General features: G+C 39.2%; 1 protein-coding gene across 8 annotated transcripts in view; it reads left to right on the top strand.

The window, feature by feature from the left end:
• The window catches only part of CYRIB (CYFIP related Rac1 interactor B), a 96,866-nt gene extending 75,582 nt beyond the window's left edge, over nt 1-21,284 (top strand). For 4 of the 8 annotated variants that reach the window (XM_071421800.1, XM_071421793.1, XM_071421799.1 and 1 more), the window contains 10 exons: nt 4,170-4,252; nt 10,051-10,172; nt 11,849-11,954; nt 12,971-13,107; nt 13,734-13,811; nt 13,903-14,019; nt 15,141-15,220; nt 16,336-16,462; nt 18,028-18,098; nt 20,494-21,284. In XM_071421800.1, the coding sequence (XP_071277901.1) occupies nt 4,180-4,252; nt 10,051-10,172; nt 11,849-11,954; nt 12,971-13,107; nt 13,734-13,811; nt 13,903-14,019; nt 15,141-15,220; nt 16,336-16,462; nt 18,028-18,098; nt 20,494-20,557 (975 nt within the window). In that variant the 5' untranslated portion in view covers nt 4,170-4,179 and the 3' untranslated portion in view covers nt 20,558-21,284. Of the gene's footprint in view, nt 1-3,078; nt 3,162-3,188; nt 4,054-4,169; nt 4,253-10,050; nt 10,173-11,848; nt 11,955-12,970; nt 13,108-13,733; nt 13,812-13,902; nt 14,020-15,140; nt 15,221-16,335; nt 16,463-18,027; nt 18,099-20,493 lie in introns of those variants that run through there. The other 4 variants (XM_071421797.1, XM_071421795.1, XM_071421801.1 and 1 more) reach the window with 3 other exon arrangements.
• Nucleotides 21,285-25,192: the final 3,908 nt, after the last annotated feature.

The raw sequence follows: 25,192 nt of genomic DNA, 5'->3' as shown, positions 1-25,192 counted from the left end.
AATGCTAAGCTGAGAGAAAGCATCCTCCAGAAAAGTGCTTGAGAAATTAAATTGTCTTAATATCTATCTAAATTGAGTTTTCAAGCTCTTTGTAGCTTAAAGTCTTTTTGGATTGTAGCTGGGAGAAATGGTTGTTTTTACAGTTCTTAAAACACAGGAGGTTTTCCAGTTTTAAGGATGCTTGAGATCCTCAAGTAAATGTTACAGTGCATCTTGATTGAAATTTCAGAAATACTGGGTTTGTCCAGTTTCAGCTAGATTTCCATGCACTCCATAAAACCTGAGTATACAGTGGCTGTTTTGCTGCTAAGAAAGCAAATGTGATTGCAGATCTTGTGTGCAAAACTCCGATGTGACTAAAATTTATCAAGATTTTTTTCAGTACAGTGAACACACAAAGGGAGAAGTTTGTTGGGAACTTCATTATGAAAAGGTGTTCAAGCAGCTTTGTGTTCATGTAAATTGAAATACATTCCTGTAGCACATCTTGTCATCTGGCTGCTGTCATGGTTGAATTAATCTATTATCATCAGTTTCTCTCCTTTGCTCAGGGAGGCTCTTCACTGAGCTGTTTGTTACCTTTAGATCAATTGCATCTTCTGCTTGAATATCACATTGACTGTTCCATTGTAGTACCAAAACTTTTATTATGCTTCTCTATTTGTTAAACTTAACTCCTGGAAAAGAAGCCACATATTCTTCCTGGCAAACTTTCCTGAGGGATGAAGGTATTTGTATTGCAAAACCGAGTCCCCAACTCCCTACTCGTATTAGGAGGTGGTAGGTGCTCAGTGAAACAATCTGTTCTGCAGTGCCTCTTTGCTCTTCTGTGAACTTAGCTTCAAAATATTTCAACCCCATGAGCATGACCCTGCTCTGACCTTCACAAGTAATGTTATCCAATATTTAAGCCACGTGCATGAGCCTGTAAACTCTTTGGAGTCTGGTGAATATAAAAAAAGAAGGCAAAACCTACACAGAGGCTTTTTTTTTTGAGCTATGGAGAATATTTTGTTGGAGGAGGGGATGGTGCAGCTGAAGCACAGCAGTAATTGCAGGTATAGGAGCTCTCTTTAGGCCATTATCACTGTTCACTGCCACATGTTTGCTGCTTGATGTTAATGTTGGAATTGAAATATGTAATATGCTGTTCTGAGATTGAGGTTTGGTTTTTAGACTGGAATCTGTAAACTGGGTCACCATTATGCGGCTTCTACTTCTGATTTTTTATTGGACCTGTTGACAGTATTTGTTTAAGGATGCCTCTGTCTGCTCCTCAACAAGAAGAACATTCATAATCTGCAAAACTCTGAAATACCAAGTGGCTGATTCAGTCCTGTTTTACAGAACATGCTTGAGAGATATGGAAAAGTAATTTCTCTGCTTTCTACTGCTGTGTGTTTACACAGCATTGGTGCACTTGTAGTTTTGAAAGAGTTTGCCATGCTATGGGATAGGAGATCCTGGAGAAGCTGCCTCTTTGAAGATTCGTGTTTTAATGGATTCATTTTTTGAAGCGTCTCTCAGCTGGACACTCTAATTTAAAAACTCCTTGACTTAATAGGTGCTTCTCACAGGCTGAGAAGTCTGATCTGAATTTCTAGGAAATAAGTTGAAGTTATTTGGAAGCAGGTCTTGCATTTCCTTGAGTTTCAAGAAGGTTGAACATGTGAAAAAGCCAGCACACACCTCCTGGTGACTTCTGTGTGCAGAGTCCCCTGTGGTCACCTGGGTTACACTCCAGATCACAGTGCTAAAAGTCTGGATTCTAAACAGTCATTTGGTCATTGTGTAGAAGTTGTGAGAGCCAAGACTTGGGTTATTTTCAGCAGTTTTGGATTAATTGCCCCTTCCTTCTCAAGCTTTGTTTGATTGCTGAATCTTGCAGATCCCACAGAATAAATCATATGCTGTTCTTAGTTTTGACCAAGAAATCTGTCAACACAGGTTCCAAAAATTTGTTTTGCCAAACAATTTGTTTTGAGTTCACATTGTTTCAGTTTCCTTGACTCCTAATTCTTGGTGTCATGCTATCTTACCTTCAGGTGAACATGATTCTTCAGTAAAAGTAAAAGTCAGGAAAAAATAGAGAATATACTTGTTTGTTGGTATAGTTAGACTAATTTGAAAATTGATGTTTTAAAATATTTTTTGTGCTTGAATTCAAATGTCAGATTGTTCATGGCTTATTCTTAAATAATTTGAGATGAGATTTTTGGGTATGTCTTGCTTGTCTTGCAGCAGCACCCTAGTGAGCTCTTGGCATTTCAGAGCAATGGTTAGTAGGTATATTTTCAGCCTCTGTAAAACATGGGAAGGTTAATGAAAAGGTGGCTTTGTTATGGCATGCAGTTTTCATACTCCTACTGCAGGTATTGATTTCTGAAACTTGTGGTAACATTTGAAACTGTTTTGATAATTTATCTGATTTCAAGTAATCTAACAATTATTTAATTTTTCTTCCACTTTTCATTTCTTTTAGCTGGGATGTGACAGCAAACATAAGAAGAACTGTTGCAACTTGATTTTTCTCCTGGTTTTGGAAAAGTCTAGTTTTTGTTTTGCTTGTAACTCCGTGATTTAATGGGAAAACTGTTCATTGGCCACAGATGACTACTAACACAGATGAGAGGCTTTCCAAAATCTGTTTTGGATTACAGTGAGGTAGTAAAAAAGTGTTATGATGACACCAGTTCCATTTGAGGTTCCTTTTGTCCTAAACAATAATGGGTTTGTCTGGCACTGAGTGCTGCAGTTACACAAAGCAATTTAAAACAATTTCTCAGTCATTGTAGGTCACATATTCTTTATATGTATTAAAGAGAGATGAAAAAGAGCCAGTAATTCACATCTTTATTTTCCTCAAAGATTATAACTTTTCCAGTTTTTCAACCATCACTGCTCTCTAGGAAGAAGGGGCATGGAAATGCACTGTACAGTGCACAGGTTCTGCTCCCCACCAGAAGTGAATCCAGAGTGCAAAACGCAATGGGAGCCCTCCTCCAGTGAGACCCAGGCGTGTACTTAAAATAGGAAATGGTTATTGGAACTAAATTATTTTGCCATTTTTATTTTTAGGTTTGCTGGCATGGGTAATCTCATTAAGGTGCTAACCAGGGACATAGACCACAATGCAGCACATTTTTTCTTGGATTTTGAAAGTAAGTCTCTCAGCCCTTCACAGCTGGTGCATTTCAAATGGTAACAGTAGGGTTGCTTATACCTGCTGCAGTGAAGGCCAGGGGACTCAATTGCAAAGTTGGAATTGGAAAGACTTGCATGTAGATTTTGTGGTTTGTTTTTTCTTTTTTTTTTTCCTTTTTCCCCCTCTCCAGTAGTAGCCAAGCCACCATCATGCTGCTGTGTCAATTTTCTTTCCATGTGCTTAGTCATTTCGGGTCTCTGTGGTCAGTGATGTCCATCCATCTGCCTGCAAATCAAATAATCATGAAATGAGAAATTCTGTCAGTATGCCATAGTAATCTGTGCTGAGCAGTTGTTCACTGTAATCCTCTCATACACAAGAGTGAGTGCTAAATCATTCCTGATCCTGCTTTGGTCATTCCTAGTGCAGTTAATGTGGTTTTTTTTACATCAAAAAGTCTGAAGTGAAACTGTCTGAGTTTCACAGATGTTTTAAGCATCTTGTGTGTAAAAGGTCTGTGGCATTTCTCTGTTAGCATTTTCTGCACACTGAAATGATGTATCATGCTGTGTTTTCTGTGATGGCCTTCTGACACAATTATAAGGGCTGACAAAATTAAAGCTCTTTCCTTCTGCTGTCCCATCAGGTTAAAATCTAGCATGGCTAATGCTTTTCAATCTGGTACTTGGCCCTCAAGGCAGTACTCCTGCTCAGGACACTGGTGCTAGGGTGTACTGGGACAGAACAGTCCCTGGCAAAGGTTTTGGTTGGATTCTACCCCTTTCCCAAAGGGGCAGCTCTGAGGATGTTGGTGACACAGTCACTTCTTCCAGGAAAGCTGCACTGCTGGGGCCCCCAGCTGTGCCTCCTCGAGGTGGGGATGTCCCTGCACCCAGCCTGAAGGATGGGTTTGTACCTGATGGAACTCTCTGGTCTTTTTTTCCCACTGCTTCAATCAACTACATTTGGGCTGTTCTTTCTTATAAAAAGAAAATTTTCTTTTCTCTCATTCTTGTCTTGGCAGGTACCTTAACATGGGGAACCTTCTAAAAGTTTTGACATGCACAGACCTTGAGCAGGGGCCAAATTTTTTCCTTGATTTTGAAAGTGAGAAGATGATTTTATATATCTATTACTCTTTGCCTGCAGTAGACTGCATTTGTCTTGTACTAAATGTATGTTTTCATTTTGCCATCCTTCTAACTGCTTTGCATGCCTGAGCTATGGATAATTGTTCAGCGAACTTTGGTAGAAAGCAGTAACCTGTTCTAAAATGTCCTCAGGTCCTAAAATGTAAAATCTTTATTTCAGAAAGGGCTTTCAAATTACATTTGACTGTTGAAACCTGATTTGGTTCTTCTTTTTTAAACCAAAATTCTGCCTACTTTTAATCAAAATGTTAAGAATAGGTATAATTATTTGAAGATTTACTGAAGTTGCAACTGACTTAGTCAAATTGGTAAGTTTTCCCATGCTCCTTAAAGGAACAACTGAAAATGAAACCTGATTCTTATCACTTCTTATCACTTATCAATTCACTTAATGTGAATTAATAATGCTGCATAGACAGACTGGCTCACAACAGCTATTCATAGCTCCAGCATCATCATGTCAAAGGTTATATGTGAACCTTACTGGATCTGGCACTGAAATTTAACCTCATGCCTTCTTAAAAGGGAGTCTCAACATGTACAGAGATTAAATTGATTTTGAAAAGAAGAGACATGTAGCTTGTCTGATCAATGCCAGGTGTTCTAGAAGGTTCACATATGTCAGTATTTCTGCTTCTGGTTTTTGTTGCATGATACAGTATAGCCTAAGAATGGCAGGTAAGTGTTGCTGGCTTCTGCTATGCATGTTTAATTACTTTCTTTTGGGATGTGCTGTTTCTTTAGCCAGCTGTACATCAGCAAGCATAAAACAAGAAGATTAATGTTCAAGTACATTTTGACCATGTAATAGAATACAGTGGAATAATGTAATAAAAAACTGATGAAGTATTATGATATGGATAATTGGAGGTGCATTAAATCTTTTTCTCCTTAATTGTTTTTCAGTTGTTTGATAAATTAGTAGCAGTTTTTTATATTAGCTATAATATGAAAGCAAATGCTTGAAGAAATATGGTTTTGCTTCAGTGACATTTAAAGTTACAACTTCTCTAAGCTCTTACCCTGTTGTGTTGATTTTTATCACTTGTCTCTTCTGAATATATTGTTATTGGAAGATGCTAGCCATACAAATTATTCATAAAGGGAAGATTATCAAGGCCTGTGTTCAAAAATCAGAAAGCAAAATTCGACTAAGACCAATTCTTGAGTATCATCATATTAGGTAAAATCTAGTGAAGTGGGAGAACTCATGTATGAAGTCATTGGAGTTGTAAAGCTCCAGCTTAATCTGCAAACATTGAAAATTTAATTGGAGTAAAGTAAATGCACATTAGCTGGATAGAAGAGGCATGGTTCTTAAATTGCAATAAAAATGCTCCGTTTTTTCTTTTTAAATACAGATTTTTTTAGCTATCAGTTTTGTTTTAAAATGCATGTTTTGAGCATGAACAGGATTTGGCATGAGAGTAAGCAGGTTGCTGACATGAAATGCTTTCATATGCAGTCAAATTAGGTGACATATTATGGCTGAATTGTTAGACTGTTCTTTGTTCATTTTGGACCCTGTTCTGCATTTGTTTCTGCTGCTATACTGTGTGTCCATGCTTCTTTCTCCTCTGTTTCAGATAGCTTGCCTTGACAGGATCTTGGCTTTGACACAGCCAAGATCTTTCTTCAAGACTTGGCACTTAATCTTGTGATACTTAATGTTGTGGTTTTGTGTGGAAGGACAAGTAAGCTCTGTATTAAAAACAAATTTGCCAATTCTCTGTTATGCCTGACTCAATAATAGGCAGTTTGAAGTCTTTTGTTCTTAAATCCATGTATGTGAGCAGGCTCCAATGTTTCTTACATAGTACCTTAAAGAACTAAAACCTAATGTTCATAAAGCTTTGTAGTGCTAGAAACTTCAGATTTTAGACTTCTAACCATTATTATTCCCCAGATGTTTATCTTGGTGCTAGATACCAGTGATTGGTGTGAACTGACTATCAGAATCCCATGTTAAAAATATGGTGAGCTGTAGGCTTTTCCTTGCCTCTGCACTGGTTAGGCTTGTGCTTTCTTTTGTCATTCACCTTACCTGTTTGATAGAAATAGTTCTCCTGAGTATTCTTTTAAAGTCTGTGCAATACCATCAGAACACTAGCAAAGTGCACAGATCATTATTGTTTACATAAAACAGCCACCTAAAATGTGGGAAACTTACAGCTCAACTTTTACATTGGTGTCTTTACTGACACAGTCGCAAATCTTTTCCAAATTTACTGATTGGAATAGTAGCTAAAATACAGTGTACTTTGAGATGGTGATATCAAGCTAGCGCTGACAGTATCCTGCATTATCTCCAGAGGACTTGGCCGGCTTTCAGAGGAGCCACAGAGACAGCATTCTCCATAGTAATGCCAACAGAGATGAATAAATTATTTCATCTCCAGCAGTCTGGCATTTTTTCCCCTTGTTTGTGAGTTTTGTCCCAGACAGTTTCAGATGACTTGATGTGTTCTTCCCTGGGAAAAATCTCAGCTTAAATAGTTTGCTGTGCAGTGTAAACTTTTAACCCCAAATTTCTCTCCCTACTAGTTCTGTAGGCTAGCCAAATATTATTTTAATAGTCACTAAATGTGTGTGTTCCCCGCATGCAATATGTTGTCTCACTTCTGTAGTATTTAGTTCACATAACAGCATTTGTATATTGTTCAAGTGTCCTCTTCTGTCTCTAATACATTACTGTGTGAGCATTCTGAACTCTAACTGTATATTGCATCTAGTGCAGTAACATTCTGATTAAACACAAATTAATTTAAAGATAACTCCCATTTACTTGCAGAACCTCAGTCTTTTCTTACTATTGCATTAAAAATAGTAAAGTTGCCCTAAATAACCAGGGCTCAGCTGCTGTGGCCACAGTATCAAACCTCAGAACATCTGGGTGAGCTGTGATGTGCTTACTGGGTTTGTTCTTTCTATGGAAGCATTGCTGATAAAGGCACAGCCTTGTTGTAACCTTGTAGCAGGAACTTAAATGGACAGGGGAGAAGGGAAATCCATGAAATTGTGTATCTCCTGAATCCTTCTGTTTGGATGCCTGGCACTGCTGGCTGCTTTTTCTTAGCTGCCAAGGTAACTTCAGAAGTGCAACTCCCTCTCCTGCTCTGTGCACTCCACCTTGGGGAAGAGGAGTTCCACAATTAGTGATTCCCAGGTGAAGGTCCTGTAGCTTGAGCCCTCAGGTACATACTGAGGGGTGCTATTCCCATAGGATGGGAATGCTGCCTCCATCTATTCAAGATGGTAACAGTGCTTAGGAAAAGGGACCTCTCCCTCTTTTTTCCCTATGATGGGCTTTCAGAATACAATGCCCTGACCAGCACTGGGAAGCAAATAAACCAATTTTGCTCTGGGTCAGCCAGCATTAGGCCCTGAAGATCTTTTATATCATGCCTTTTAACCCTATTCTAATAACATCTTAAATGTTTCGTGAAGGGATTATAGAATCATTTAAGTTTGCTTTTTAAGTTTGACCTCTCTTTCAGAGATGGCAGAGGAAATCAGGTTTACAGATGTTTTTTTATTGGAAAGGAATAGGTTGACCAAAAATGAAATACATACCAGAAGAAATAACTCTGTACCTACTTGATTTTCAATTAGATTGATGTCTAGAAGTTTGTAACAATCAAAACAAACAAATAAAAAACCCCACCACCCCAACAAATTAAGTATCAACCATTGATTTAAGTTTCCTGGAACATTTTAAGGAAATTAAATACAGTGGTTGGCTGTTTACATCCTACACTAAGAGAGGTGATGATGGTGTTGATTTGCCTAGCCAGCTGTCCAGTGAAGACCACTAAATTTGTATCTGGGAGATGATTTTCATTTCTAAACATGGAGAGTCATAGTACTGCAGCTGTTCTGCTTGGTGGTGGGTTTTAAAATGAGGAGCAGGAATTCTTTTGGGCCATTCTGCTCTGCCCCTCCCAGTATTGAAAAATGAACTCTCCTTACTACACAGGGTAAAGGAAAAAATGGCATGAAAAATTAAATAGGCAGGAGATGTTCTCAGTGTGAGACAATCCAAGTGACAAGTCTTGATTGCATTATTTAACAGCACAATCTGGAACGCTACAGAGCTTCACGTCTTAGTCTGTATTCCACTGTAACATTTCATGTTCGTGCATGAACTGCTGCCAGTCAGCTGGTGCTTCCCTGTCTGCTCTTTTCCCTCATTTTTTGTCTTCATTTCTTACAGCAGTCTTCAGCAGCTTTCAAAATTATGTGACCTTTGTGATGATCTGAAAAGCACTGGCCACTTTTACTCGATGCCTAATCAATGTGGTGCTCTTTTATTTATTTATTTCCAAAGGAGTGACCAGGTTCTTTTAAACCTGTGCTAATTCTTGATGTTTCTCAAAATACCAGTTAAACTGTTGCAAGGTCTATATATAGGCATATTTGCTAATAATTACTACTCTTTATGCATTAAACTGTAAAAATAAGAGGTATTATGCAAAAATTACAGCAAAATCCAGACAGGCAATGTATATGAAATTTATTTTCTCCTAATACAAACTTTGTTTTCTCTTGTGTAACACTAGGATACTGTGGGAGTTTTTTTTCAAATGTAAAGATGTATCTAACTTCCATGGGAAGTTGTACATATGGATCATGGAAAAAGCATGTCTAAAAAGACATTTTCCAGACTCTTCAAAATTCACAAAGTCATGAGGATATATTGTCCTTAGATAGTTTCTGTCTGTCCCTATAAAAAATAATCTATTGTTAATACCCTCATTTTTAGCATTGGAAATAATGGACTAAAATACAATGATATTTATTCCATAACATATTTTGCTCATGTTAACAGAGAAGTGGGGTTTTTTTACAAGAGCTTTAGTAACTAACAGTTTTTTGGGTTTTTTTTTTTTAATATGAGTCTAAAGGGAACTAACCTTATAGCTTCCATCAGCATTCTAAAAGAAAAAAATTTGGTTCAGGTAAACCACATCTGAGATACTTGCCCTAGGTGATTCTTTTTAAAGGTTAAAACTTTTTGTTGATTCTTCTCAAAACATACTTCTTACAGAATCACATTTATTTAAAAATGTGCATGTAGCTGTTTGAAATTATGACCCAATATACTTTTGGGAAGCCCTTAGCTAATTAGAAGAAAATGGGAGACAGCTTATATCTTTAAAGACAGGGGACAAAAGAAAAAAAGCCTTCACAGGCTCACACTAGATCTTTTTGTTCTCAATTCTGATTGTGTGATGAGACAGTAAAGAATATGTTTTGAGAATTAAATATATTTAGAAGAAAAATACATTACTCCTTTCCCAAGCAGTTAAAGATGAGGCAGACAAGATGGAAAATAATCTGATTCAGTGTTTTTAGATAATAAGAAACATGGACACCTCCTGTGCTATCTGCAGTGAGTGTGTCTTTTGAGTGCTTACCTAAGTTTCTTCCAGTGAGCCTCTGCTGCACCCCAAGGTGAGATTATATGATAGTCATAAAGACAACTCATCAGGATTTCTTCTCCTCACTCAGTTTTAAATAAATCAAGAAGATAGAATCCAGGTGAATTTTTGGGATGGTAAAAGAAGAGACTACTAAAATGAATACAATTAGTCTCTTGGAGTTCCTTATACATTGTAGTAGCTCTTCAGAGAATGAAAATTCTTGATGAGTTGCTGCATGAAGAATTTGTCCCTTAGGTGATGGTGTGCCTGTTGAATTCCATGTTGTTGTTAAAAATAAATATATATACATTTAATATGTTCTGCTGTTTAGATGCCCAACCTACAGAATCTGAAAAGGAAATTTATAATCAGGTGAATGTAGTGTTAAAGGATGCAGAAGGAATACTGGAAGACTTGCAGTCATATAGAGGAGCTGGCCATGAAATACGAGAGGTGAGCTAGAGCGTTTCAATTGTGCACAGCCTGTGGTTGTTCATTGTCTGATCCTAACCAAATACTGCTGGGGTTTAACTTTGCTTGCAGGAGCTGTTTTGGCAGAGCATGTTGTCCTTTAAAATCACTGTCTTGAATTTCTGCTCTGGAATGTTTCTTTTTAACAGCAAAACAGATGTTGCTTGTTTCAATCATATTAATCCACATATGTAATAGCAAATGATGCTTCTCAGAGTTTTTGGGATATTATGAATATTGATTTTTCATTGTGTTCCCACATAAGCTCTTCTTGAGTTGATAGTGAATTTGGAAAGAGTGCGGTGTGACTACAGTGCAATACTGAAGAGTGTTGACATTCTCTTGTATGGTAACTGGAGAAGCCTGGTTTGGTAATCCTAACACAAAAGGCATCTCATTTTCACTCCCTTTTAATTGGCTTTTATTTACTAAGATGTTTGGAACAGAAGCAAAGTTCCTGTACAGAATGTCATTCAAATTTTCCTTTGTTTAATAAAGGGTGGAATAAATATTCTCCCAACCCCCTTTCTTTCTTCCTTCCTCACATGCAGCAATGGGGGCTGCTTTGCTCATGAAGGAAGGAGTTACTCACTGTAACATATCCTTAAGAAATAGTATTAGATAGGAGGAGTCTCTGTTCACTCCATAGCAATTTGAGATACTCAAAGCCATTCACCTTTGAAAGTTTTTCTCTCCATGGAATGGATAAGGTAGGTTTAAGAAGGATGACTGTGTCACACAAAACCCTTAGGAGGGGAGATAGCTTACTGTCCATGTTCAGGGACAGGCTGTAGGATCAGGCAGGAATGTGTGTGTGCAGATGCCATGGAGAAATGAGAGATACTCCTCTGAGAGGAGGTAGACATGGCAGGAAGGAAACTTTCTAGGACCAGAGAGGAGTGTGCTGCAAGCCACAGCCCATGGTTGACTGAAACAGTTCTTGAAATCAAGAACTTGACAGTGAAAATTCTGCAGGAGAGTTGTGAGCATTTTTATTTCTGTTTTCTTAGTATATTTTCGGTTGCTAACTGGAGAGGTTGAATTTAAGGTATTAAATGTCTGGGAAGTTTACTGTAAAGACAAAGTCTATAAATATATCCTTCAAAGCTCTGGTATATGCTAGGTAGTGGTGGTGCTTTATGTTGTTGATTATGCTTAAATGTTCCTGCTGTAATAGTTAGCCTGAATTTCACAGCAATTTCTTTTCTTTGCAAATTTGGGAATTAGTGCTAGATGCCAACATTAAGATGAGGCTTTGATCACTAATTTTTTTTTTTTTTTTTTTTTTTTGCTTGGAGTAAGCACAGTAAAGTTGTTAATTTTAATTAACTAGGTCTGGTTGTGTAAATTTTCTTATCTGACTTACTTGATTTTTAACCATTTCTTTATACTCTCTCCAAGTTGTTTTCCTGTTCAGGATGCTTACTTTCAACACAAATTTTTAGACCTTTTTGGAACAGACATGGGTTAGTACATGCTTGTCTCTCAACTGAAAACTTCTTAGTAGGTAGATATTTAATTATTAGCTCTTCAAACAATTGTCTTGCATAGGTGTTTTGGGTTTTTTTTGTGTTTTGTTGTTTGGGGTTGTTTTGTCAGCAGTGCATCAGTTATTCCCAATCTAAGCATATTTTTCTCCTCTCTTTTTCCAATTTAAGGCAATACAGCATCCAAATGATGAGAAGCTGCAAGAGAAGGCATGGGGTGCAGTTGTTCCACTAGTAGGCAAACTAAAGAAATTCTATGAATTTTCTCAAAGACTAGGTAAGTGGAAAGGTGTTAACTTGGGGGTTTTTTGTCTTAATTAATTAGTATATTGGGCATATTCAGATGTGATCACATCTAGATCAACTCCTTTGTGGAAAAGAGCTCATATTGCACAGATTCCTCCATACACTGGATCACAGCAATCTTGCTTCAGTGGATATCTGAGAGGGGAAAGAGAATGGGATCATCCTTGCTGCTCTTCCTCTACTCCTTTAGTAACTCAGGAAAGCAGTAACCAGCTGATTGACTGGAAATTAGTGAACTAAATAATCAGGAATTAATTCTGTCAGTGTTTCTGATACCAAGAGTACTTAAAAGAGACTGTATTATTCCTCCCTAAACACCAGAAATAATTTGCTGAGTGGAAATGCGTGATCTTGGTTCATAAACATGCAATACTTGAGATGGTGCTTCATGCCTCTTCTGAAACTCACTGATGTGATGGATATGCTGATAAAACCTGAGACTTGTTTTTTTACCAGCTTTCTGTTGTTATCTCACTTTCAATCAAATTTATTAACATAGCTTGTATAAAATGTGTTTAAAACACGGAAACTTGTTGCAGGCAAGTTCTGCTTTTTAAAATGGGTGAGGTGTTTTTCTCAAGAAGATGAACAGGAAGCTGGATTATACATTTATCTTAAATAAGTCATGACTTCTGCTTACAGCTATGTGCCTCTTGAATTCTATGTTCTCCTAAAGGTTGAAGTCTGCTAACACAGGTTATTGAAATATGTTCTACACAAATGTTACAGACAAAGCTTGAGTAGAATTTCTCAATAAGTTTTTTTTTTGTGCCTGTCAGTGCTGATGTGACCTGGTCTCTACAGCAATTTGTACATAAATATGACAACAGTTGACACCTAGATGAGCAATTCATGGAGTCCCTTTATTATTAATCACCATGCATTTTGGCAGCTGTGTAGTTTAAGTCTAGCATGCAGAATACCAGGCAGTGCTGATACAAGGGGCAGGTGCAGGTGTGTGTTGCAAACTCCTCCCGTGTGTTGCAGAGGCCGGGCTGCGGGGCCTGCTGGGCGCCCTGACGAGCACTCCGTACTCCCCAACGCAGCACCTGGAGCGAGAGCAGGCTCTTGCTAAGCAGTTTGCAGAAATTCTTCACTTCACACTCCGATTTGATGAGCTCAAGGTAAGAGCTTGTGATCAGAAGGGCTTGAAAAAGAAGCCAAGTGTGTTTGCTGAAGCAGTCTGGGTTGTGTTCTGCTCGGGAATAGAATGTGCAGTGGATACTCAAATATCCAATATGCTTGGCTTGCCCTTGTGACCTAGAGTAAGATTAAACTGGAAAGCTGATGAAATATCATACTAGCTTTAGGCACTTGTATTTCAGTTCACATTAATCATGTTTCTTCACCCAAATTTGGCATATCTCTTGGGATAATGCTGCTGCTTTTAGCTTGTGCACACCCATAGTCCAGCTATTTTCTTGCTATGTGCAAAGAACTAAGCTGAAATGATAATTAATTTGCTGGTCTGATCCTTGGAGTCAAATTAGCAAAGCAATTTTTTTCAACCTACTAATTTCCAACTTGTATTTAGGAGATTGTTCCCTTTCTCATTCCTGTTAGAGCTTGTTCTGAATCTGAGAAACCAGAAAGCATTATGTTGTGCTTACAAGTTCCAAACATGACACAGGCCTTTTTGCTTCACTTCAGGAAGTTGAATATATTCTTGTTGGGTATATTACATTTTATGAAAACTTGTCCTTACTTTTCTTGAATTTCTTACAACTCTCTTGCTTCCATATCTCCATAGATGACAAATCCTGCTATACAGAATGACTTCAGCTACTATAGAAGAACTCTGAGCCGTATGAGGATTAACAATGTCCCAGTAGGTAACCCTTGGATAAGATGAAATTAATTCTGCTACCACCTCTCTTCTCCATATACAGAACAACTAAACCCTTTCTTCTGTTTTTTAGGCAGAGGGAGAAAATGAAGTAAATAATGAGTTGGCAAACAGAATGTCTTTATTTTATGCTGAAGCGACGCCAATGTTGAAAACCTTAAGTGATGCCACAACAAAGTTTGTGTCAGAGGTAAGAGTATACATTTATGGCTTGGATAATGTGCTTCACAGCACTGCAGGGCCAGACATAATGGGCAACACAACCTCCCCCAGGCCTAAACTGGCATCTAGGAATAAAACTTGGGGTTTGGAGGTTCAAGAAATGTAATGTGTCATTCCCAGATGCTGTAGAGTTAGGGACTCCAGCCAGGCACTTTGTGTATGCATCCCCAAAATTTAATGAATATTGTCACATCAGCAGTGATGGCTTTTCTCAAGCAGGGAGATGGAACAGGTATTTTGCCTGCACTGTGGTGTGGTTTAGAGCAGAAATTTCAGAAAATTGAAAGGGAAACAGCTTGATTCTCTCTGCTTGAAATAGGGAATGGAATTGAAATGTAGCTTCCTCTTCTCCTTCCCAAGACTCTTTTGTTACACTGTATAAAGTCAGGTATACTACATTATTACAAAAGAGAGAAGGAACCTGAACTGGAAAAGTATTTCAGCATGTTGACACATCCCTATTTATCCTTGACTACCTAAGTAAATACTGGTTGTAAAATCCAATCACTGCATGTACTGTGCTTGCCTTCTAGTAACTGTGATGATTTTTGGTTTACGTGCAAAGAATGCTCACTATTTCTTAGTAGAAAATAATTTTACATTACATGATTCATGCAAAGTTACATCTTTTATTTTTTTTTCTTTTCAGTTCAGCTTTATGCTTGAAATGCCTTAAGAAAACTGTCCTCTTATTTTACATTTATTTGTGATGGTTGTCTGCCACAATTTTAAGTTTTGCTATTACAGCAGATGAATATATTTGACTATAGAAATTTTTGTCTTTGAAGGAGCAGGTTAGATGATGATTCCTTCAAAACTTTCCAAAAGTCAGTCATGTCAAGGGTGTAGTTCCTTGGCTACAAACAAGCAGGCAAAACCCATATGGTAGCCTTCACTCTGTGAATTGTTAATCTATACAATAACATTAAAAAAAAAAAACAGTGCAAGACTACTGGACTTACCATAGTTGTGTTGATTTTTTTAACTGCTCCACATTGCTATGTCAACAGATAACTGATTTGACTTAGGTTTTGTAGCATAATATTTCACAGTAATTGAGTTGTGGCAACTGTTCACCTTCTTTTGCAGAATAAAAATTTACCGATAGAGAATACAACAGATTGCTTAAGCACCATGGCCAGTGTGTGCAGGGTCATGCTGGAAACCCCGTGAGTACCAACACTGCTTGGGTTGGGTGTGAGTCACCTCTCTGTTTCAGACCTGACGTGTGATGCATGAAAGAAATATAATTGGAGTGATTAAGAACTGTGATGTTTCCTTTTTACCAGCCTAGTTGTTTACACTGACGTGAAACCACCTTGTTTCGTTTTGCCAGCCACGGAAATCGTGCGGTCTACTTCTGTGAACATATTAATATTTAAAAATAGAATGGCTATGGAAGCTAGGCAACCTCTTGGCACTCTTCATAAGTGGTTTTCTCATGTATTATTCAGAGAAATAGGCTATTTGAGCATGATTGCCTAGGGTCTCCTGAAAGAGGGGCAGTGGGCAATGCCCTGGACGTTGTGTCCTTGCTGACTGGCCTGGCTGATTGCTCTAAAAAATGACAGTGCTCCTCTCAGGGGAATTAAGAGACAACTTCTAGGCATGAAGGCAGTCAATTGTCTTCTGTTTATTTGAGAGGCACTGGGAGTATGACCAAAGTCACACTAATCTTTGGTTATTTTTTTAAATCTGTTTCTTCTGTGTTCTAAATAGTTTTCTGTTGGTAAAATTACTGGGGCATGAGCCATGTCTTTTTAAATAAGTTTCTGTCCAAATACCACAGGACATTTGTTTTGGAGTACGTTAAGAGCTCCAAGCATTTATACTCTTACTCTTCTTAGGAATTAATTCCATTTTAAAAAGCAGTTAAAGGTTGTCCAGTCTCCTGCCCTTTTTTTTTTCTAAGTCAGAAGTTTGGTTGTGTATTAGAATGTGGCAGAGAAAAGTGTAGGAAGCACTGGAGACCAAGTTAGTATGTATTGTTTTAATATTTTTCAAAATTAAATTTTTTTAAAATTTAAGAATTTTAGAAACCCGTTGTTTTAGGTTTGAGAATTTTTATTAATCTTCAGGTAACTTTGTAAACAGTCATGTGACTTTTGAAAGGAATAAAGAAAATTCATAAGTTTGAGGTTCATAGATTTGGTTGAGTTGGTTTGGTTTTCTTTTCTCTGAGGATTTATTGTAGAATTTTTCTCTTTAATCCTAATTTGGGTGTTACTAGTATTTACTGTTCTCTTGTGTTTCATAGATAATAAGCTGTGTTTTTACATTCCAGTGAATATAGAAGCAGGTTTACAAATGAGGAAACAGTATCATTCTGTCTGAGGGTAATGGTGGGTGTCATCATACTCTATGACCACGTGCATCCGGTGGGCGCTTTTGCCAAAACTTCAAAAATTGATGTAAGTTTACTGTTGCTAAATAATCCCCTGAGTGTTTAAATTGTGTGTAGGCTCCTTTTCTGTCTTGCAGATTCTAGTAGCAGATGTATACACTGTGTTGGTGCTAAACACATAGCTGTGAGCAAAGATGTATATTTAAGTAGTGAGAAATACAAACTAGGCCTTTGGACATGTAAGTGGGTCATGAAAAATCTGTTTTTATGTAATGCAGGTAGTGTCCAGAAATACTTGTAAGCAGTGGTTGTGATGAAAGATCCAGATCAGAAAGTAATAATGGCCCTTGGCTTGTTCCTCACTGACTGATGAATAGTTCAGTTCACCATCCACCACACTTTGAGTTTCTAACTTTTATTGTTGTTTGATAGTAAGCCTGTGAAATACATGGTGTTACTCTGTGGTTTTGTGGTTATTTCAAAGGGAGTATTATCCCACTGCATTAACTACAGCTGGTCATTATTTCACTGGCTGAATGAAATAATTCTTAATGGATTTATGATAAACAGGTATTTTTGCTCACAATTCCATATTTTTTTAAGGCTGATAAAGCAGAGCTTGAAAGTCGCATTCACTAAAGTTATTGCAGAATGGTCTGGGTTGGAAGGGACCTTAAAGATCATCCCGTTCCAGCCCCCCTGCCATGGGGAGGGACACCTTCCACTAGAACAGGTTGCTCAGGGCCCTGTCCAGCCTGGCCTTGAGCACTTCCAGGTTTGGGGCAGCCACAACGTTCAAAGCCATTCTCCCTCATTTTATCACTACATGCTCTTGTAAAATGTATCTTTCCAGCTCTCTTGTAGCCCCCTTTAGGTACTGGAAGGTGCTCTGAGGTCTCCCCAGATCATTCTCCATGCTGAGCAGCCCCAATTCTCTCAGTCTTTCCTCCCTGGAGAGGTGCTCCAGCCCTCTGATCGTCTTCATGACCCTCCTCTGGACTCACTCTGGCACAGCCATGTCATTTTTCTGCTCTGGACAGAGCTGGGTCCAGGTGGGGTCTGAGCAGAGCAGAGGTGCAGAATCACCTCCCTTGCTGTGCTGGCCACACTTCTTTTGCAGCCCAGGACAGTGTTGGCTTTCTGGGCTACCAGAGCACTTTGCTGGGTCATGTTGAACTTCTCATCCAACAACTCCCCCCAGCCCTTCTCCTCTGGGCTGCTCCCAGTCCATTCCCTGCCCAGCCTGTGTGTGGGCTTGTGATGCCCTGATCCAATTGCAGGACCTTGGAGTTGTTGAGCTTCATGAAGTTCACAGGTCCCACTCTCCAGCCTGTCCAGATCCCTCTGGATGCCTTCCCTCCCCTCCAGACTGTCAGCCACACCACTCAGCTTGGAGTCATCAGCAAAGTTGCTGAGGATGCACTTGATGCAGCTTTTTAAGTAGCTAAGCCAGTCTGTGATAGGAAGATGTAATGCTGAAAGCTTAATTCCTTTTTAATATCCAGAAAATGTCTTTACACTGCTGCTATTTTTAAATACTTATTTTTGATCTTTTACATACTGAATATAAAATATTCCTGTAAACTCAAAAGGTATTAGCATGGAAAAAACTGTAATTTTTTTAACTCCTAGATGAAAGGATGCATCAAAGTTCTTAAAGACCAGCCTCCTAACAGTGTAGAAGGCCTTCTAAATGCTCTCAGGTACTCCTTTTTGTTTCTTGGGTATTTTAATGTTTTGATGTGAGTTTTCATGAATTGTCCAGGTCATTTTCTTTGCAACCAAGTGTTCAGTGACTGTTACAGGGAAAGGTGAATATCATTATTGCAGGCTTTTGTTCTAATGTATCTTGAGACAAGGATGTGTGAAGAGGCCTCTGTGTTTTAACAGAGATGTGAATTTTCAGTTGCTCATTCTAAGATAACCTTTTCCATGCATGCAGGTTAAGAATGAGTCAGTATGGCGTGGTAAGTAACTAGAAATTGTTCCTTTTCAGAAAGAATTAAAGGCATGAGTCTCTGCTGTAGAATAGATGAGACAAGAATTTGCCACATTAATTGGAGAATTAAAGAAAAATTAATAATTCAGTATATTAAATCTAAAACCTGCTGATTTGGGTTGTAAAACTGTATCTATAGTCAGTCATGTGTTTGTTGTGTGGGTGTCCAGCATGGGAGAAGTGGCAAAAAGTGCAAAAATGTGATAGGCAGGTGAAGTCTTTGTTCTTATCCATGCTTGGAAAAATATTATTACTTTGGTGACAAATAACTGGAACTGGGTGTCATTACTCATGTTCTTGCTTGGAATGTGGAAGCTTTAGTTTGTCTTGTCTGAAATTGTGCAGTTGTGATTTGTTTTCCTTATCTGTAGTGAAGCTGCTTTAATTTCGTTTGCCCTCTTTTTATTTTTTGTGTCATGATGTGGTAAGGAGTTAAATAATGTGATATTGTAGGTGGTTTCTTTTGCAAAGTTGGTTCAGATTATTAGTTAAAATTTAAAAAATCCATGCCTAATTTGAAACTTCATGTGATTATTTCCATGCTAAAATCATGTTCATCTCTGAACTTTGTAACATGAAGTCTTTGAGGGGGTGATCAGTAAAAACACAGGCTTCCAGATGGAAAATGCTGCATTAGTATTTATTTCTGACTAGTTTATTGTGATTGCAGCTGCCATTATCACCAGTCTTTATTAGTAGCCCATTTTTCCCATCACTGCTGACACTATGAAAGTACATGGAAGGTTTACTTCAGGTGCTCACTGCACCAAGCAGTGACATTAACTTTTAGTTAATTAGGCAATTAACTTTGTGGTTAGCAGTGTAAATCCAGTCCATGCTCTCAAGCTGTGCTTTCCCTGCTCCAACCCTTTCCATGCATGGATGCTGTAACAATCCTGGTTTTGTACATTTGATTACTCTCTGGGTAGGATATCTAAATCTTTTCTAAACCACCTTTGGAATTGTTAGGAAGAGATGCAGGGGTGAGCTGCTGTGTGTTCATGTGAGGAAAACAGGTTCAAGATGTCATTGTGACAAATTAAGTCCAAATCTAAGTCTTTGATTCTGGAGGAGTGAAAAGTCCTTGGGTTTTCCCAAGAGACAGATAATGTGTTTCAAAAACAAATGGAAGGTGGTATAGGGTTTTGGAGGGAGATCAGCTCTTTGTAATTTCAAATTCATCTGAGTATTGTAATCATGTTCAGCTTTTTCACGTGGGCAGAATACCAAGTGCAGTAACTTCTCAGGATTTCAGAAAACCTTCGGCTGCCTGTTTATTGAAAGTATGAATTACCAAAAAGTGTTGAAATCTAGAGTATTATTAACTTCCAAACTAAAAAGTCATTATCTATTTATCAAGTGAACAAGTGAAATAGTACTGCAGTTGTGGATAACAATGAAAGTGCTAATTTAACATGTTAAATTTAAATTACAAAGTAAGTTTTATTTGCTTTTAGATTAGTTAGGAAGGAAGATAAGGAAAATTAATCACACAAAAAGTCTGCAATGAGGATATCTTCTAAAAATAGATATAGCTGGGTTTTTTATAGTGATTTAAAATGTGCTATTATCCTAGAGAATTTTGAAAGGGTAAGGAGCTGAAATAAGCACATGTGTATGCTCTTCAGTTTTAGCAGCACAGTCACTTAACTGAGCAGGAAATTAGGCTGAAAAGTGATTAAATCCATTGTCATTGAGGGATCCTGGGAAGGTTTGGTCACTGGAAGTTTTGATGAAGAGTTTCTCAAGCTGTTTTATTTGAAGATGTTTCCTGTGGGCAGAGCCCTCAGAGTTGGTCTGATGGATAATTACCTGTCACCAGTGGTACTGTGAGTTTACTGTGAAAGGCAGTGTCCAGCTGAGGATTATTTTGAGCTCCCTTTGGTGCAAGGCTGCTAGATTCTAGTTCTGACTGGCAAGATCATTTTCTGATCAGAATGTCTGACTTGTGTTCTCAGTGACCATGGTGTGGGTGATGATCCATGGCTGAGGGTTTTGCTGTGGTACGGTCAGGTTGAGCCATAAACAAAGAAATTGCATATTTGTAAGCTAAAGTGCAATAGCATTTATGCTCACCTTGACTTTATTTCTGTGTTTAGGTACACAACAAAGCATTTGAATGATGAGACTACCTCCAAGCAAATTAAATCCATGTTGCAATAACAATTACCTGGAATTCGCACCTGCTGTAGACAGTATTCTGCAATGACTGAGATGCACAGATTTTTTTTTTTAGTGATTGCAACTACTATCTCGTTCATTCTTGCTTTTTATTTTCTCTCTTCCTGTTTACTCTTTTTTTTAATCACTTCCTTGTACCTAAGTAAGCTCAGACTTCTTTTCTGTGCCAAATCAATGAAAATTATCAATTCTGGAAAGTATTTCTACTTTTCAGAATAGCCATCCTAAGTGGCAGCTAATTATGCGTTGCATTTGGATTTCTCTGTACTGGGGAAAGATTTGTGACTTGAACTAAATATTTTTAAACTTGTGGTTTTTTTCTTTTTTTGAAAAACTAATATTTAATATTGCTTCTTCTGCATGGCAAGACTGCCTACTTCTGCTATTTAAAAATCCCTTGATGACTTCATTTTCTATTGCAGCTTATTTTCATGTGCAACCATGAGGAAACTAAAAGCAGATTTGTTTAAATTAACTGTGTTTGTACAAAATGGTACCCAACACAAAAGTTTTTTTAAATGAGTAAAAACGGTTTTGTTTAAAAGTTACGTTTGCATTTTGACTCATTTTTGTAAGGATGTATGTTGTATGTTTAACCTTTAATAACTAACGTTAAACTGTGGTGTGTGCGTAGCAAAATTACGTATGCATGTTCATGTCAAATGATTGGCTGTGGATAAGATAATAAAATCAGCTTTCATTTTTCTAAGTGTGGTTTGATTTACCAGTATTTTGAGTGAGATGTCTTCGTGCTCTTTGGATTTTTACAAAAAAATAAATTTATAAATTTTATATAGTGAAAACTCTGCTGTTTCATTACCAGTAACCAGTTGCCTAAGCCACTGATTTAAGCCTGGTGTGTTTTAGGGTTCTTGCTCTCCACTCCGTGCTGCTTCCCTCTCCAAGAGTTGTTACTCAGGTAGGGTTTGTGATGAGGAACTTGGTGCAGTCCATATTGATCTCAGTGGACATTGCTGAGCAACCTGCATCTGGGCTACCATGCTGCCTCCTCATACAGCCATCAGAAATGACTCTGCACATTGGTTTCTCTCCACACCAGGGGTGGGGAGATGAACTCCTCTTGCTCTGTACTGGTGTGCACTCCTATGGATCTAGGTATTTGTACTGTGTAAAATCTGAGTAATCACTGCATACTAAATAATGGTTCTTCTTAGGGAAACAGTTTATAGCCACAAGTCTTACATAGGTTGGTGAAAAAATTAAAGCTCTTTTGGGAGGGAAAGGATTGAAGGGGAAAAGTTGCAGCTCTTCCAAAGGACCTTGGCAGTTTGAAGAGATGGGTAGAGAGGAACTGTCTGAAATACAGCAAAGGCAAATGCAGAGTCCTGCACCTGAGGAGGCACAACCCCAGCCACCAGCAAGGCTGGGGACTGACCTGCTGGGAAGCAGCTCTGTGGAGAAGGACCTGGGGGAGTGCAGCTGTCCCTGAGCCAGCAGTGCCCTGGGGCCAAGGCCAGGGGTGTCCTGGGGTGTGTTGGGAGGAGCACTGCCAGCAGGTCAGGGAGGTGATCCTGCCCCTCTGCCTCACCTGGAGTGATGGCTCCAGTTCTGACCTCCTCAGGACAAGGCAGACAGGGAGCTCCTGGAGTGGGTCCAGCACAGGGACTGGAACATCTCTCTCACAAGGAAAGGCTGGGGGAGCTGGGCCTGTTCAGCCTTGGAAAGAGAAAACAGAGAGGGGACCTCATCAATGTCTGTGTGTCTGTAGGGAGCTGTCAGAGGACAAACCAGACTCTGCTCAGTGGTGCCCAGCAACAGGAGAAGAGGCAATGGGCAGAAACTGATGCACGGGAAGCTCCACCTGAATATGAGGAAGAACTTTACTGTGTGGGTGACTGAGCACTGGCACAGATTGCCCAGAGGGGGTGTGGAGCCTCCTCACTGGAGATATCCATGAACTGTCTGGACAAGATCCTGTGCCATGTGCTCTGGGATGACCCTGCCTGAGCAGGGAGGTTGGTCCAGATGACCCACTGTGGTCCCTTCCACCCTTACCCATACTGGGATTCTGTCAGAACAGGAATTGACAGTGACTAGAAAACTGGGAAATGGCATGTTTTGCACTGATGAGCAAACATGACCGCTCCTCATGTGTGGCACCATTGTGATTATGCCTAACATGAGTTGTCAGGTTCTAGAAAGAAGACTTGAAACCTGCCAGGCAAGTGTGACAGCCTTCAGCTTTATTTGGTGGACAAGTAATGTTTTGTAAGTTTGCATAGCATGCTGGCTCCAGGTAGAATGTGTGACCATGCTTGATTTTCTATGGATATTCCTTCTGCACCATGAAGAAATGTTTTCCTTTTTATCTTCTCTTTGTTTTGAAAAGATCTGCAAAATTGTAAATTGTGACACTTGAAGACTTTGGAGGAGGTTCAGGTGTGTACTGTGTGTATCTGTATGTCCATCTCTCTTACATTTTTTCTTTCTGGCCAAAGATGCTTAGCCAAGGTCTCTGTCACAGAAAAACCAACCCATGTGCTTTGCTGGCCACAGGAATAAAATACTCTTGCCTTGACATGATACTTCTCTAGTCCTTTTGGCAATATCACAGTTGAATCAAGCTGAGGAAAGACAAAACTGGATGTGTTTGGGGTTTTTAAAAAGGGGAGGGGGGCAAAATCTTTCCTGGAATCATGTGAATGCTACAGACTGTATACAACTTGACCCCTCTGCAGGGATCTGAAAGAGAAACTGTCCTCATCAGTTCATCACCCTGAAAAAAAAAATAATTTAGTGTCAGCCTTGTTGCTGTGAATACAGTTAAGGAATAATAATCCCAGGGGGAGCAAATCATGCTCCTTCCAGTATTACTTTTTGTAAGTAAAGCTTTCTAAAGGAAAGCTTTACTTGCAGAAAATGGGTTTTGAGCACAGCTTTCATATTTGACAGTTTTTACTTCTGATTTGATTGAAAAACACTTGAAACAGTAAATCAGGCCTGAGTGCTGTTGTGGCAGAACCAGCCATACAGCAGATTTCTTCTTTGTCTTGACACAGTGGCTGCTGCCTAAAACAACACAATTTCTTCAGTCAGCTGTTTTGGACAGATCTTCCTTTCTGCTGCCTTGATGGCATCTTTGCTTTTATACATCGTTGTTCTTGTGGTCTGAGAATAATTGGAGCTTTCCTTTTTTTCCTCTGGCATTTGTGTTTTGCAGTTTCTCTGTGTACGCAGCTGGGACCAGAGATTAGAGCTGGCTTGCCTTGGAGTTGTCTGGCCCACTGCTCCACAAGCTTCCCCACTCAGGATGTTTCCAAGAAAGCAGCAGGCTTTTCCAGTGCACCAGGCATCAGCTGTTTGAAGTTTTGAGCTGGAACTGCTGTGTGTTCCTGCTCAAGCTTTGGTGTTTGTTCCTTGCAGAACCACCCTCTTTGTTTTATCTGTGCCAGTGGACAGGAGAGCAGCTGGCAGGCCTGGCACTAAGTATGGGTCACTAAACGGCCTCCATGTAAGTTTTGGGGGGGAAATTTGCACTGTTTGGATGGCACCACCCTGTTGTGTGTGATAGCCTGTAATTTTGGGGGGCTGGGCTGGCTAGCACTCAATGGTTAAAATAAATGCTGTGCTCAAATTAGCCACCCTCCCTGTGCTGTGAGCTAGTGTAACCAGCCTTAGCTGTTGTGGATGAAAGGCCTTCTCCTCATGGTGCTGTGTCTCTGAGTATAAATATTATTGCTCCTTTCTTGCAAGCTTCAAATTCCAGGCACAGGTGGGTCTCTGGGGGAAACATCTACAGTGCTGTGTGTGATGTGTGTCACAGACAGTAGAGACTGCATGGCTAACTGTGTGCCATGATTGGAGCAGATCTGGAAAAGAGGACCCTGAAATGGGCTTGGAGCATTCCTGTGCAAACATCTCATTCCGGATGAGCTGTCCTCTGGCTCTTTCTCCTGGACTGCACAGCCAATGCCAGCAGGTAGTTGGAGCAGGGATGTGATTACTCTTCACGCTGCTGCTTCACTTGAAGGTTGCTCATCTTCCTTTTCTTTGGGTTTGCTAAGCTTGGTGTTGTCTTTCTGTCCCTGCAAAGACTCAGACTGGTGAAATAACTAGCAAGGAGTAGTTAAGGCAGTTGCTGTGAGTTTAGTTAGTTGTGGGATTTGAGGAGTGTGTCAGTGGGAAGTTCACTGTGATGGTTCCCTGGGTGCTGCAAACATGTGTGGTCACAAGTCCTGTTGGATGCAGGAGGCATCCCTGAGGGTGCCTTTTTTGGCTGTGCTGATGGGATTGCTTATTTTTCAAAATCTTGTGAAATAACTCTGTGAAGCAGCTTCTTTTGTCAAAACAGAAAATGAGCTCTAAATTACCAAGCTGCTTGCTCTTTCTTGCCCTTTTGGACTTTTTACCAGCTTAAGGAAAGTGTTTTGAGCCCTTCTCCCAAGCCCAGTATAATGCCTGCTGGCAAATCAATAGTAGCAGCTCAGGGGCAGTGGAGCAAGGACTAAAGCAATCCCAGTATAAAGTTCATGGTATTGATTTGCATATGAATTTTGTAATGAATTGCTATCCCACAGGATATTTAAAAACTGGATGATTGCAGCCAACTTGGTGTGATCTGGCCAGTGGTCTCCTCCCCCCTGTGCTAATGACCCT

The sequence above is a fragment of the Agelaius tricolor genome, unplaced genomic scaffold, assembly GCF_023055355.1.
Source record: "Agelaius tricolor isolate 1412-34295 unplaced genomic scaffold, bAgeTri1.0.p SCAF_2, whole genome shotgun sequence".
Taxonomy (NCBI): Eukaryota; Metazoa; Chordata; class Aves; order Passeriformes; family Icteridae; genus Agelaius; species Agelaius tricolor.
The sequence above is the reverse complement of the archived record's forward strand: the minus strand, read 5'-3'. Positions and strand labels throughout refer to the sequence as shown.